Source organism: Macrobrachium nipponense, chromosome 1 (assembly GCF_015104395.2).
Source record: "Macrobrachium nipponense isolate FS-2020 chromosome 1, ASM1510439v2, whole genome shotgun sequence".
Taxonomy (NCBI): domain Eukaryota; kingdom Metazoa; phylum Arthropoda; class Malacostraca; order Decapoda; family Palaemonidae; genus Macrobrachium; species Macrobrachium nipponense.
Window position 1 is genome coordinate 57,318,228 of NC_087200.1, and position 15,732 is coordinate 57,333,959.

At 33.8% G+C, this 15,732-nt stretch overlaps 1 protein-coding gene across 1 annotated transcript in view; it reads right to left on the bottom strand.

Moving 5' to 3' along the window:
• Positions 1–580: 580 nt before the first annotated feature.
• LOC135219325 (dipeptidyl peptidase 8-like) overlaps positions 581–15,732 on the bottom strand; it is a 257,424-nt gene continuing 242,272 nt past the window's right edge. Inside the window, exons 15-17 of the mRNA XM_064255989.1 lie at positions 7,440–7,583; positions 6,990–7,101; positions 581–5,980 (exon numbers count right to left, since the gene is read on the bottom strand). Of these exons, the coding sequence (XP_064112059.1) occupies positions 5,888–5,980; positions 6,990–7,101; positions 7,440–7,583 (349 nt within the window). The 3' untranslated portion in view covers positions 581–5,887. The remainder of the gene's footprint in view (positions 5,981–6,989; positions 7,102–7,439; positions 7,584–15,732) is intronic.

Below are 15,732 nucleotides of genomic sequence, written 5' to 3' on the forward strand. Positions count from 1 at the left end.
GCCTAAAGCCGTTGGAATAAAGCTATATGGTGTAGCTTCTAACACCCTGTGGTAGGGGTGTAAGAGTATACTACCACCATAGGTCCTGTGTGTCGTAAAAGGCGACTGAAGGACAGCTGTTGCCTTGCAGTCGTACATTTTTAGTAAAAGATTAGGCCCACAACCAATAACTGGAAACTGCTGCCTTGCAGTTTTACTGTTATGGTGGGAAAGATGATATGGTGTAGCTTAAGCTGTTTGAATAAAGCTATATGATGTAGCTTTTAAAAAAACCACACTTGGTACATAAAATGTGAAATATGAAGCATTACAGAATACATCACACCAGGAAGCAAGTCTGATGATGTACTGAACAGAATCACAAAGTATCAGTCAAGTGATAGAATACAGCTACTGAATTCTACACCGAAATTTAAATGAAGTCTTTTTAGCCAAACGATAGCCAAGAATATGGAATTGAGTTAACAAAACACCTTAAATTTAGAGTTATTAGGTTTGCTCCTGGTAAGCTTAAAGTAAAACTTAGGGGAAAACATCAGTGCATCCTTTTTCATATTCCGGAAAAAAATTAAAACTCAGATTCAATGATTTTCAAGCAAAACTTTAATAATAAAGTTCCACAAAATTTAACAAGTGCGACTTGTGTCAAACTTTTTCATGGAAATTTAGTTTTAAAAAAGAAAGGAAAGTCATGGCAAGAAGACTGAAATTAATAAAAATGAAACTCAATGCAATGAGATCATCAGCAAAAGTGACTATCACAAAATAACTGTGAATTTTACAATATCAGTATATAAATATACATGGTAAAATGTCCTCTCATTGAATAAACAATTAAAAAGTGTTGTTAGTTCAATCAATGCACAACATTTCCAAAGAATTACAAAATCAACAGAGAACTCAAACCTGTATTTTTCATACATAAGCCTTAATTTCCTGACAGTTTTAATTTTAAAAAATTCATCTACTAGTCTCAATTATATTTTTCAATACATAAACCTTTTTCATAGAATTGCAAAAAAACATAAGAACCGAGTCTGATGAAAAGCTGAATACTAATCCATATGTTTTGTTGTTCCTGCAAAATGTGGCTCATACCCTAACAAATATATCTGCATGGTGAAATGTTTAACCTCCAAGTTAAAGTAAATTATCAAAGATTGGTAAAGACATTAGTGATACATCAATTACAGACAGACCTTACTGGTATAAACCTAAATCTTTAATGCAAAACAAAGAATTTAACATACACAACATACACACAAGGAATAAACTGACTAATATAAAGAAGTTCTGAAAAGGTTATAAACTAAAGTTTTCAATGGTATTAACCATACTGTAGTAACTTGTTCTAACACAGGCGAGAAAGTAAGATTGTCACGGGATACTAAATACAGTAATAAATGATGGTGATGACAACGTCAGAGGCACAAAGATAATAAAAAGGTCTTGAGCAAGTTAATTTCTTTTAAAAATTGATGCTATACACTGTAAAATAGGAAATAATAAGGTGTTACAGTCTTGTTCAGACACCTCCAAAAACAACAGACATACATTTTAAGCAAAAATACAGCAAATTTGAAGTGTCTGCAAATAACAACAGGACATACATTTTAAGCCAATAACACAACAAATTTGAATAAAGAATGAAGATAAAACCTTCAACATTTTTTCCATTTACTAAACATTACTTTAAAATAAATCGATAAAGTAAATCTCAAACTTGGAATAAAGGTAAAACCCTTGCCATTTGAAGTATGATAAAAAAAAATCACCATATCTGACAAAAATATGGAAATGTGTCAAAAGCATAACATCATAAACAGAATATCTAACTTAACAGCTTCCTAATACATATTATTCATCAATTAGTACAAAAGTTTCTTCTAAATTTATCTGGAAAATATAATGGAACTTACAGATAAAAAAAGCATCTTGCATATTAGTAATTTATAAATTATTTTGCATAGAAAATGAAATCTTGCATTACTAGTGAAAAGGTATAACACTGATCAGCACTTGAATATACCAATATAAATTACTAAATGGATTTTACCTGCTTCAAAACAGATTATGTACTGTTAAAACAAAATTGAATGAAGGATATGTCCCTTAATAATGGCAAAACTTTTCAACAAAACACCTAACTTAGCAATTAGTTTTGTGCAGCCTAGTAATTACAATTTCAATCTTGCCATATAAAATGGTAAGAAGGGCTTCCCACATGGCCCCACTAATATATACATATACTACTGGACTAGCTCACAAAACATACACACATACCTTGCCCTGCTATTTCACAGTTCTTGATACACCTGTTAATAACAGTTTTAACTTTCTTAGGTGAGTTACAGTCATATTTTTAGAAAAGTAAATGATGAAAGTGTAAGGTCCAATGCTACATTATTTTCTAATGGTAGATTGTACTCATCATAGATAAAGGCCACTCACATTACATACCCTGCAGATTAAAAATGAAAGTCAACAGGCAATTCTATCATTCACACAAAGTAAGAATTAGATGGCCTTCCTTTAACTTACTTTCCAAATGAATCACTATCAGACATACCCTCAAATTTTACATTCACTTCTGTCTTGAAGCACAGTACTAGTATAATGCGTGAAGATTAACTTGTCACTAGTATTTACTGCTTAACCTCAAAAGTACAGGTTAAATTTCAGTAGCAAATTTGATACATGAAAATTTTGCTATCTTCCAAAAACAAAAGGAGTCAAATGACAATTGCACAATAAGCTATTTAATTCCTAGTCTTACTTCTATCACTTAAGCATTTATAAGGCTTTTATTGACTTCTGAAGAAATGGTTTTCTTTCACATATGTTTTCATGCTCAGTTTTCTTCATCTCACTGCAGTTTTAAAAATATTTACAAACAAAAAATATGGTATATATAAAGTATATATCTATAAAGTGTGATTAAACCAATAATTATCATCATAAGACTAATACATCGATAATTCTGCGGCATCATTAATTGAACGACAATGACTATTTAGGGACCACAAGTGTATGGCTAATCTTAAAGCTCTGAGACTAAGTGATGGATTGCAAGATTTTAAGGACTTTGGAGTTAGTATAACTGAACAAAAACAGGAAAAATAAGCCAAGATAACTATCCAAGACATCAGATTACTTCACGAATATAGGGCTTACTGTAACACTCCACTCATACTATGCTGTAAGCTGAACCCTGACAAACTGACCTTCAATCCCAAAATGTAGTTATTCATTGATAAATTGGAAATATCCTGTAAAATGCTCATGAGATTACAGCATTAGGAGAATATAAATGACTTTACAAATCTAGTGGTTTTACAGAGTCATTGTATTAATTTTATTACACAAAATACCACAATGTTTTGAAGCCAATCTTGAAATGGCCAAGTGCTTGGACCAACAGGAGCATTGTTTAATATGATGCCAAAATCATAAATTTACAGAGTATAAAACAATGACATTCACACAATTATGTACAAAATGGTGAACAAATACTGGATACATGAATATGCCTAATGCAAGTTCCCAATTTGTACATTTGCACTTACAATAAATGGCAAAAACTAAAATCATACCAACTATGCCTGAGTCTTCATCCCTGATATCTGAGCCATTTGAGTAGCTACAGGTATAGCGTACAACACATCAATAATAATACACTTTGCCCCAAAAATAGATTACCATTGAAAAAAAAAATTCCACTATCAATATAAATATGGCTGACCACACTGGTCTTCATATCATAGGAGGAAAAATCAACTCAGTGAACAAATACTGAACACAGTTAAAAATGAAATGGCTAAGCACCACAATTATGATTAAAAAAGTAAACTTCAGGAGAAACAAATTGGGAAAATTGAAAAACCTTTTTGAAAGGTTGATATCTACCATAACTAGTGTAGGAATTATACTGGATTCCATCAATATTGCAAAAAAAAAAAACACAAACAACTGACTTTCAGCAGAACTAAAACCTTACAGAAAAGTTTCAAAATCAAAATAAAATAAATCAACAGTGAATTCTAGGTAACCAGAAATCACAGTGGTTACTTCTAAAATAAAATTTTAAAAACCATCTGACATTGTCACAGCATCACATCACTTGAATTTAGACTACACAATCAAGTGCATTCAGCATGAGTATACTCAATCTACCTATACAGTTACAAGGAGCAAAATATAATACACATACTTGATAGTGAAAAAATTCTTTCCCATTATAGAATTACAACTAATAAACAAGACTTGTTCCAAGACACAAATGATTTTCCAAAGGGCTATCTAATTTAGGGACAAACATTTTCTACAATTTAGAGCAGTTTTACATTTAAAATACCCTTACCAAAAATAGTACTACAAATGAATCAAGTATTCAGATTCAATTCAGTACCTTAGTTAAATTCAAATTCGCCCCATACTGTATAATACCTGTTAGAAAACCTTATCTACTTTACAGCAGCTCATTAGTACAAAACAAAAATAAATGAAAGATAGAGCAAAGTCATTACAAAATTCATGGAAACTACTCTCAAACTAGTGAATACTAATAATAAATGTCAATACTGTAGTACTGTACATTGTAGGTACATCATGAAAATTTCAATAGCCAAATACCATATAGCCTTCTCCAAGTTTTCTAGGTTATGGTTCCTCTGCATCTTTGGAATCTTACAAAGGGACACTCCTAACATTGATTATACATACAGATAAGAACAAAACTGTTCTTGTGTGCTAGGTCAAAGCATTAGCGTGATAAAAAGGTTAAAGCGTTACCATTTAAGTGAATTTACGTTAACTGCTTGCAAGGACACAGGTGTATGCACCCAATGTTTAGTCTTCAAGAAAATTATTTTTGTCATTAAGCTGCATTAGTATTAAAAAGGCAATTTATCAAGCACTGATCTGTGCATGCCTATGCTAATGAGAGCTACCTTTTTATTATTTACAGTCACTAACCAAATGTGGATGTCATGACTGCAACAATGATACTGGACTGAACCTAATCTCTCTCTCTCTCTCTCTCTCTCTCTCTCTCTCTCTCTCTCTCTCTCTCTCTCTCTCTCTCTCTCTCTCTCTCTCTCTCTCACACACACACACACACACACACACAAAACCAGACAGAATGCATTATACTACACTATGCAGAAACAACAAAACTTTTTTTTACATATTCGCTGTCAATGTGCTGCTATTTTAGTTCACCACCAACAAAACAACTTCAAAATCAGATCTCAGTATAAAAAACATCACCATATTGCTGATGTCTTATATCATCAACATGTAAAAATAGTCTGAGAAGGGATAACCGACATAACAAAGGACACTAAAATTATTCAACTAGATCTTAATAATGATGAAATATTCACCAGACCTACTTATCTACACTTGACTTAATTCACCGTATCTTAACATAACCGATAATATATTTATCTATCACATCCGTTCGACTCCATGCTCAACTAAGAATTATATCAACAAATAAGTTCACATCACTTAAAGCACATCTGAGGAGTTCGAAGAAGCTCAATGACTCTTGGGGAACGTTTATTTTTTTTTTTTCTAAAATCATATGCACAATTCAGCATTCATCTTAAAATTGATAGCACAAACCTTACTGTATTCAATGCCACTGCCAATAGGTTCCAAAGGCATACCATCATCATTATTATTATTCCTTCACCAGCTATGCACCAGTTCAGTCACATCAGTTTTGTTTATTCATCACCACTTGAATTAGCTGTCTCTATAAAAAGCATAAAAGCACTAACAACACATTTCATGAACATCAAAACAACCATCAGCAAACCATGGTGGCTGTGAGACTAATATACCACAACACTGGGATTTCTGGGACTAAGTTCCATCTCCATCATAGGTAATTCAAGAGAAAAGACAGCAGCTTAGTCTCATAGTGCTCATTGGAGTCCATCTGCCGTAAACAGTGTCGCTCATGAGGGTATATCTGCCAGAAAGAAAGATTTGCAATGTAACTACATATACGTAAATGATGGTGAATCATGCTTAAATTATATAATTTAATACCTACAGCTCATGAGAGTTCTATGAATGTACAAAAAAAATTATCCAGGAAAGGGCTGTTTTCCAATTTTGAAAGATTTTACTTCAACACAAAACATGTTATATATTTATATATGCATTAATAAAATATTTTATAGATATTTCGCTGTGTTTACATTATTATTAATACAGAAAATCTCTGGTTATCAACAGGGGTTCCGTTCCCGATGGCGAGACAATAAGTGAAAATCACTGATAACCGAAAATGATCGATAACAACTCTGATTCCTGGTTATCAGTGCTGATATCACCACCGAAAATCCAGTTTATTGTCATCGCTTGACAAACATCGTAAAACCAGATCACCAATAACCAGGGGTTGCCTATTTGAAAATTAGCATATAATTTTTGTATCATAAAAAATGTAGTGTAAAAATTAGTTGAAAATACAGTAATTAGCGAATACTGCTCTATGAAAATATTCATGAATAAGTGAATTTTCTGTGATTTACTTGGATTTACATTCCACAAGAAAAATCTGTGACTAACTGAAGCTGTGAATGCTGAACCATGATATAGCAGGAGTCCACTGTACTGGGCAATGAAGCACAGTTAATTAAGTTAATTTGCTGTATGGATATACAACATCTGTTTTATAATAATAAATAATGACAGCTACAAACCAAATTACTTGGCAGTGATAGAAATGGTGAGTGGCAGTTTGCCCAGACCCTATGGAAAAGCTAGAAGACCTCCCAGCTCTGAGTGACGAGGGTGTTACTCCAAAGAAAGTAAAAATGCTATAGTATTAACCAATAATAATGTGGTTTCACTGATCTCATAAAGTTTCTCTCATATTCAATGATTTACATCAATGATGATTTTAAAAGTTTCAGAAAATAAAAAAGTGATACAGGTCTCACTTTCCTTGGATGATATAAACTATTGCTTACCTGGAGTTGATATGGCTTACCAGCCTTTATTAAGGCTTGGATAAGCTGATTAGTATGTAGAAAGTGGACATTTTCGTCAATCATCCCTTGAACGATGAGCAGTCTATTTTCTCTGTAAAATTACAGATAAGATCAAAATCCTGGACATGGATAATAAGAATTATGCATACTACAATTAGTATCATTACCATTTCTAAGAATCATGCTTACCATAATTATCATTATCATTACTATTAACATTATTAGCTAGTTTAATTACACTACTGGGTCTCTCACTGGGGTAGCCCTTAAGATTTGTGTGGAAAAAAAACAGTGTGCTCAGGCTCATCTGCTAATCTATTAAGAAATTTTATTTTTTTATATGACTCAACTGTGCTGTTGGACAAAAAACAACTGCTATATTTTTCCAACTCCTATACTGTTTGGAAAAAGAGACTGTTGTGTACGTACTCATCAGGGAAGTTGTTTACGTAACCAAGGACGGATCCGTTGCAGTAACCTTCAGGATTGACCGTTGGTAAATCCATATAGCGCTCAGTGTAACCTGTATCATACAAATCCCAGGAAACGACTGGAGCTCCGGCTATTGCTAATCTGGAATTAGACAAAAGAGAGTGAATAACTGAAAACACTGGTAAAATATGTATAATACTACTGTCCTGTATAAAATAAACTTTAAATACAAAAAAATATTCTAATTTGGAAACCAGAGTGCAATACAACAAAATTGATGTACACCAGCCCAGTGATATAACAGATTACAGCATCTGAGGCTACACTGTTATGAAAGAAACTGATACAGTCAACCCCCATATTCGCATTCTCACCTATTCGTGGATTTTTCTATGGAACCTATCAGAAAAGTATTCGCGGGCGGACTCGCTCCTTCGCAGGTTTTTCTAATGATAAATATTCACTAATTAATGTATTAGGTTTAATCAGATTAAATTATATTAAATATTTAATAATTCTTTCTTGCCAAAGTTCTTTTTTTTGTGATAATGTTTTACTAATTTTCAAATGTTATTATAATGTAAAAAACAATATTATCAGTTCATTAAAGACAATACTATAGTAAATTAAGAGGAATTTAAGTTTTAAATTAATAAATTATGCAATATTTTAAAGGAATACATATCATTCCTAGTCTTTTTACAAGACACTTGGAAAGAGGGGGGAGGGCAAGTGTCACAAATGTCAAAAATTTGACAGCAAGGGTGGGAGAGTGTTGCCATCTTAGTGGGCCTCTAGTAAGTGCTGCCAACTTGGCAGTTAAAAGGATATACTAAAAAATTCTCTCTCTCTCTCTCTCTCTCTCTCTCTCTCTCTCTCTCTCTCTCTCTCTCTCTCTCTCTCTCTCTCTCTGTCATTTTACTGATAGAATTTTTATAGTACAGTTACGTAATATTTTCAATTAATAATAAAAATATATATTAAAGGTAATTACAAAATTTGTATGTGATAGTATATTAAAGTAATGTAAACTCACTCTCTCTCTCTCTCTCTCTCTCACTGAGATGAGAGGAATGAGAGGATTTTTATGGTACATGTATATGTTTATTAATATTTTCAAACAATAATAATAATAATAATAATAATAATAATAATAATAATACATAATAATAATAATAATAATAGTAATAATATTAATAATAATAATATTAATAATAATAATCATAATAATAATATTAATAATAATAATAATAATAATAATAACTGCAATTACAAAATGCATATGAAAATATCTTTTCTCTCATCTTTTGTTTTGAACTGCAAGAGAAGCTGGACGCCAGAGCTGTCAAATGTGCTAACTTAATTGTGACAGGTGTGCGAGTGTTACCAATTTGCAGGCCAATGATTCTTACATAAATCTCTCTCTCTCTCCCTCCCTCTGTCTCTGTAATAATTCATAAATAATTTCACTTACTGTTTTGGCCGGGGGGGTATTAGAAGTGGGTATGTATAAATCTATAAGGGTACTAATGTTGAAGATGAATTTGAAATATATTAATTATTAATATAATCTCAAAGACTAATACAGTAATAAGATAATAATTTAAGGTAAATTTGATGTAGGATGTTATTTAAGGTATACATTTGGTATTTGAACTTTCAAGATAGGCAGTTATAAGTATTTTTAGGAGAGAGACTACGTATTTGTGGAGTTTAACTATTTGCAGCGGTCTGGTACACATCCCCCACGAATACGGGGGGTCTACTGCATATTGTTACATACATATTCCAAAAAGTAGAACAGTACAACTATATCATTTATAAAATAATGATGATTTAAATAAAGGTAGTTTTGCTTGCTATATCCAATTACAGTTTAATGCAAGTATTATTATCATATTGGTACTGTATTACAGAATATAGTATATACATTGTCATCGTATGGCATTTGCATTTGATATTGTTTATATTCTCAAAATCTCGGCTAACTGAGTACTACCACATCTTCATTTCCATTAGTTGCTAGAAATATTATTATTTTGGATCATTTTCTTGTAAATTAACAGAGCTGAGTTTTAAAAGTGCACATTACTTGATTGTATAAGCAGTAACTGGGATGTCACAAGTTCTGGACATCACATTCACCTGCATATTATTAGTTTTATTCAACCTCGGCCATAATCTGTAGCTTTAATTGACTGGTATTCTTCCTTAAGTTCTCCAATGCATGAGGAATGAATAAAAATGTATTTTATTTATACTTATTATAGAAGCCAACACTGAGAATCGGCCAGGTTTAACAACCTGACACCTTTAACACCACTCTTAATAAACCCTAATAATAATGGTAAATTTTGCCCTCATTAGGTTGCTACAATGATAGATATCATACATAAAATTCGAGCAGTAGTTGTACGTACAGGCAGTCCCCGGTTATCGGTGGACTCTGTTAATGGCAATCCGGTTTTATGGCGCTAGTCTATCACCATAATATCCGCAATTTATGGCGCCATAATGGGCCAAGTTTCAGTTATCAGTGCCACAAGGTGCCGATAATAGTTATGGACCCATAGTATACCTAACATAGTGTCTCAGTGGCATGAGCGGTATGGTCTTGACCTGCCACCTCGGTGGCCGTGAGTTTGATTATCTGGCATTACATTGAGGAGTTAGAGATGTGTATTTCAGGAGATAGAAGTTCACTCTCGACGTGGTTCGGAAGTCATGTAAAGCCGTTGGTCCCGTTGCTGAATAACCACTGGTTCCATGCAACTTAAAAACACCATACAAACAAACAAACAAACAAACAAACATACCTAACAGAGGTGCTGATACCTGGTTATTGGGGCCATCAACCATAAATCGCAGAGTTTCAGTTAATGGCGGTTTTCGCTTATCAGCACCCTGCTGATAACCGTGAACTGCCACTACTGAGAATTATGATAATTTTAATATAACTGTTGTTTTACTGTATCTAATAATATTGCATTTATATTACTGGAAAAAGAAACCCATAAGATTACTGAGCATAACTTGTTTACTTGTAAGTATTTACATAGTAATTTACTTAAAAACACTATTACTTTGTGGACCTTTCTCAAGAGATGTGTAGGTGGTCAGACTGGGTTAAGGCCAGTAAATTTCTATGTAAATACTTACAAGTAAACAAGTTATACTCAGTCATCTTGTGGGTTTCTTTTTCCCTCTTCAGAAGAAAACTGAAAGAAGTTTTTGGTTCATTTATACATTTCACATTACAAAATATAAACAGTGATATCATGTGCCATTTACATTCTGGTTTTGTTTACAATCTTTTAATCTATTTATAATCTTTAAGTAATCAACTGACTGAATCTTACTGACATCATCACTGTCTTTAGTTGATGAATGGAATTACATGTATTTAACAGTACCCGTAAAGTAAGATTAAAGCCTTATTAATAATATAAACTGCAGGACACTAAAGGCTTTAGCATAATTTTTAGAGATGAAAGTAATGTAAATTAATAAAGAAACAGTTCGGCACTCAATCTGGAGGGGAAAACCCTCAAATTGAAATTTCTATTTCCCACTGATATATCTGGAAGTACGATATAGTACTACAGTTGATTATACTGGTGAGCTACTGTATTTCCTTTGCTGGATTTCAGCAGAAAAATGGCATAGTCTATTATATGAACCTTGGTACAGTGGACGTTTCCTTTACTGGTTTGGACGAGAAAGTTTCAATGGGTGTGAGTTTGACTGGTGGATACTACTCTGCAGTGCTCAAGACTGATGATTTATAAGTAGCTTTGTTCATACACGGAACAAACCTTCAGTCTTAACAAAAGGATAATCTTCTAGCGCTGGGTGGAAACCAAGGAATCTGTGGCATCTTGCATCATGCATATATGAGGTGGATGTGTATATGATGGATCAACCAAGCTCAGAACCCCATGATGCACTAGTCTTTCTTTTACCGCCTTGGAGAGCGGTGTACCGCTTCACTCTCCTTTTCGTAGCCGGTTTCTTCATCGTAGCCTGCGCTTTTTTCTTTTTATTCAGCCCATAGGTTCCGTGGACATCAACATTTTTTAGAAAAGCCTTCTTTGTTTGCAGTGTTGGCCTTCCTTGAGACAGATGCTTTGCAGTAAAGTCAACTTTTCCTCTGCATCGTCATCACTTGCGTTGCATGTGATAGGCTGGTCCATCTCCTAAGGGAGTATTGCCCCTTCAGAGAGACAGGATCAACTTACTTTGGTTTAGTGTTTTACTTTTGTTTCTCAAGATAATTTGGAAATATTTGTATTCACACGTCTGGGAACTTTGTAATGTTTTAGCCTTTCAGAGTGTGTGTTTTGGGATGTTCAGGATGAATTTTAATAGCGGACGATTGCGATCTTCTCTTCTGCTTGCAGGGCCAGTCGTGATTGTTGTCTCGTCTCTTTCCGTCATTTTAGTTGGAATGGGACGTGGGTGGTATGGCTCTCTTCTGTCTCTCCCTCCTTACTCACATAATTATGATTATTTTAGTCTCTCTCAGGATACAATGTTCTTCCTGAGGGAGAGATATTTAGTTTCTTTACAGACTCTGCAGTTGTCAGCCGTTTCTCGTCTGGAATCTGGCAGCAGCAGCGGTCTCCCAGAACTTGGGAGCCGCATTCTTCGCTTCTCTGACAGAGATGCCAATTAATTAATTTTGACTTGAGTGTTTGTGCTGTGGAGAAGTAAGACTTTGGAGCAGTCAGTAATGTCGGTGGTGGATTCCTTGCTATTTTTGAAGGCCCTTCCTGCAGAACAATTCAACATTGCCATGCAGGGATACCAACCTTACAGTTTGCTTTGAACACTGTTTACCTATGATATTCAACTGGGTACGCTTTGGTTTTATGAATGACAATAATTGTGACTTGTGTTTGTGCAGTGGAGAAATAAGACTTTGGAGCAGTCAGTACTGTTGGTGGTGGATTCCTTGCTGTTTTTAGAGGCCCTTCCTGTAGAACAATTCAACATTGCCATGCAGGGATACCAACCTTACAGTTTGCTTTGAACATTTTTTACCTATGATATTCAACTGGGTACCCTTTGGTTTTACGAATGATAATAATTGTACTACTACTATTTTATTTTACTCTTGCTCTGTGACAGTAATCTACTGTGTGACGTCGTGAATGGGGATGTAATGTCATGGGTTCTACCGACTGCATAGCTGTCGATGCACTGAGGGTCGATCTCCCCCCATATTTCTCCGACGATGGTTGGAGATTTGTCGCTATCTGTCACATATACAGTGGACCCCCTGATTCGTGGACTCACACATTCGCGGATTTCTCTTGGGAACGTTTCCCCGCATTATTCGTTGTATTTTTCTATGAGAAATATCCACAAATAACTTTTTTTTTTCAATTTCATCATAAAATGCAATTTTGTGATAAAACTAGTAAAAAAACCTAGTATAAAAATTTTTAGTGGGTTTTTCTTAAAGTTTTAACTAACCCTTAATCGCCAAGCCGGTATTTCCGAAAGTGTCTCCCGTATGCCGGCGGCGTTCACGAGTGAGCGCCGAAGCAGAAAAAAAAAGTTTTTTTTTCAAAAAATCACAGCACCCTTAATTTTCAAGAATAAGAGTTCATTTTTGGCTCCTTTTATTGTCACTGCCTGAAGTTTAGTATGCAACCATCAGAAATGAAAAAAAATATCATCATCATATAAATATTGGAATATATGACAGCAAAAAAAAAAAAAAATCATATATAATTGTATACAAATCCCACTGTGAGCAAAACAGTTAAAGCTAATGAGTTAATTATTTTTTCGTTGTATTATACACTAAATTGCAATGATTTTGGTATATAACAAATTGTAAAATGATCAAAGCAACACAGAGAAAATATTATCACAATATGAAGCATGAATTCATAACGCGTTGACGTAAAAAAGGCTTTAGAAAATTCACCATAAATCGAAATATTGTCCTGGAGACTTCCCGTTTGTTGCAAAATTAAGGTAATTGATTGAATATTACTAGTTGTAAGTGTTGTAGCTTACAATTGCAGTTTTCAACCATTTCGGTTGAGTTAAAGTTGACCGAAGGTCGAAATTTTTCTATTTATCGTTATTTATATGAAAATATTTCAAAACTGATAAATTCTACATGAAATTGCGCACATTTTCATATATAAAACTTTATGTAACGGTTAATATAAAAAGGTGCAAACATTACGACAATCGGTTGAAAAATTTTCTGATTTTTTTCGGAAGAGTCACCGCGCGGACGTAAGGAAAAAAGTTTTTTTTCATAAATTCACCATAAATCGAAATATTGTGCTAGAGACTTCAAATTTCTTGGAAAATGAAGGTAAATGATTGAATATTACTAGAATGTAAGAGTTTTAGCTTACAATTGCATTTTTTGACCATTTCGGTAGTCAAAGTTGACCGAAGGTTGAAATTTTTGCACTTATCATTATTTATGTGAAAATATTTCAAAACTGATAAAAGCTACAACCATGGGTTGTGTTTTGTTGTATTCTACATGAAATTGAGCACATTTTCATATATAAAACTTTATGTAACGGCTAATATAAATCGGTGGAAATATTACGACTTTCGGACAAAAAAATTTCCAATTTTTTCAGCAGTTACCATGCGGAAGTAGGAAAGTTTTTTTTTTAAATTCACCATAAATCAAAATATTGTGCTAGAGACTTCCAATTTGTTGCAAATGAAGGTAAATGATTTAATATTAGTATAATGTAAGATTTTTAGCTTACAATTGCGGTTTTCGACCATTTCGGTCGAGTCAAAGTTGACCAAAGGTTGAAATTTTGGCACTTAACGTTATTTCTATGAAAATATTTCAAAACTAATAAAAGCTACAATCATGGGTTGTTTTTATTTGTATTCTACATAAAATTGTGCACATTTTCATATATAAACCTTTATGTAACGGCTAATATAAAATGGTGCAAACATTACTACTTTTGGACGAAAAAAATTTGATTTTTTCGGAAGAGTTACCGCGTGGACGTAAGGAAAAAGTTTTTTTCAAAAATTTACCATAAATCAAAATACTGTGCTAAGGACTTCCAATTTGTTGCAAAATAAAGGTAAATGATTGAATATTACTAGAATGTAAGAGTTGAAGCTTACAATTGCGTTTTTCGACCATTTCAGTCGAGTCAAATTTGACCGAAGGTTGATATTTTGGCACATCGTTATTTATATGAAAATATCTCAAAACTGATAAAAGCTACAACCATGGATTGTTTATTGGTATATTCTACATGAAATTGTGCACATTTCCATATATAAAACTTTATGTAGCGGCTAATATAAAACTGTGCAAACATTACGACAATCGGACAAAAAAAATTTGATTTTTTCGGAAGAGTTACCGCGTGGACGTAAGGAAAAAGTTTTTATCATAAATTCACCATAAATCAAAATATTGTCTAGAGACTTCCAATTTGTTGTTAAATGAAGGTAAATGATTGAATATTTGGCACCCAACAGACAATTTTCGTCGACCTTTAATACGTTCAATCGACGTTTAAGGGCTAACAAAATAGGCTGTTTTCAGCATTTTTATAGTGGTTCCAACTATACGCGGGTTCTAACTATGGGGGGTGTTGTCTGGTACGCATCCCCATCACGAATACGGGGTGACCATGTATGTATCCTGGAGAGGCCAGCTTGTCACTGGGACCATTGACTTGAGCCACAGTCCAAAGTTGTGACATTGTTCTCATACGTCTCCACCTGCGATATCCGCTCAAGTGATGTCTCTCACTGCCTGTTGAGCAGTGACATGACTTCCATCTTTGTCCATGATGCCATTGTGGTTGGCTGTAACCCATCAGTATGATCTTCCTGGAGTTACAAGGAGTTACAAGGATTAGGATATCTCAAAGACTTGTTAGTCCATCCGAGGAGACATCGTGCACTCACTTATCTGTAGGAGCAGGTTTTACTGTGCATTCACAGTCCTAATGATTTTGCCTAACTTTTTTAAACTCTTCTACACTGTTGCTGTTTACAAGTTCTGGTGGCAGTTTATCCCACGTGTCACATATTCTTGTACAGGGGGTCCTCGAGTTACGACGTTGAATTTAACCGTTCTTACGATGCATCGTAACACGATTTTCAGCAGTTAAAGTCGGAACATTGAAAAATACCACATGAATTTCAACTTAAATGGTAAATTACCTCTCAATAACAACGAGAGAACAATTCCTTACCTTTATTAGTTTGATTGGCTTGCACACTGGAGAGGAAGCTGCGGTGCTGGAGAGACTGGGGGAGGTTA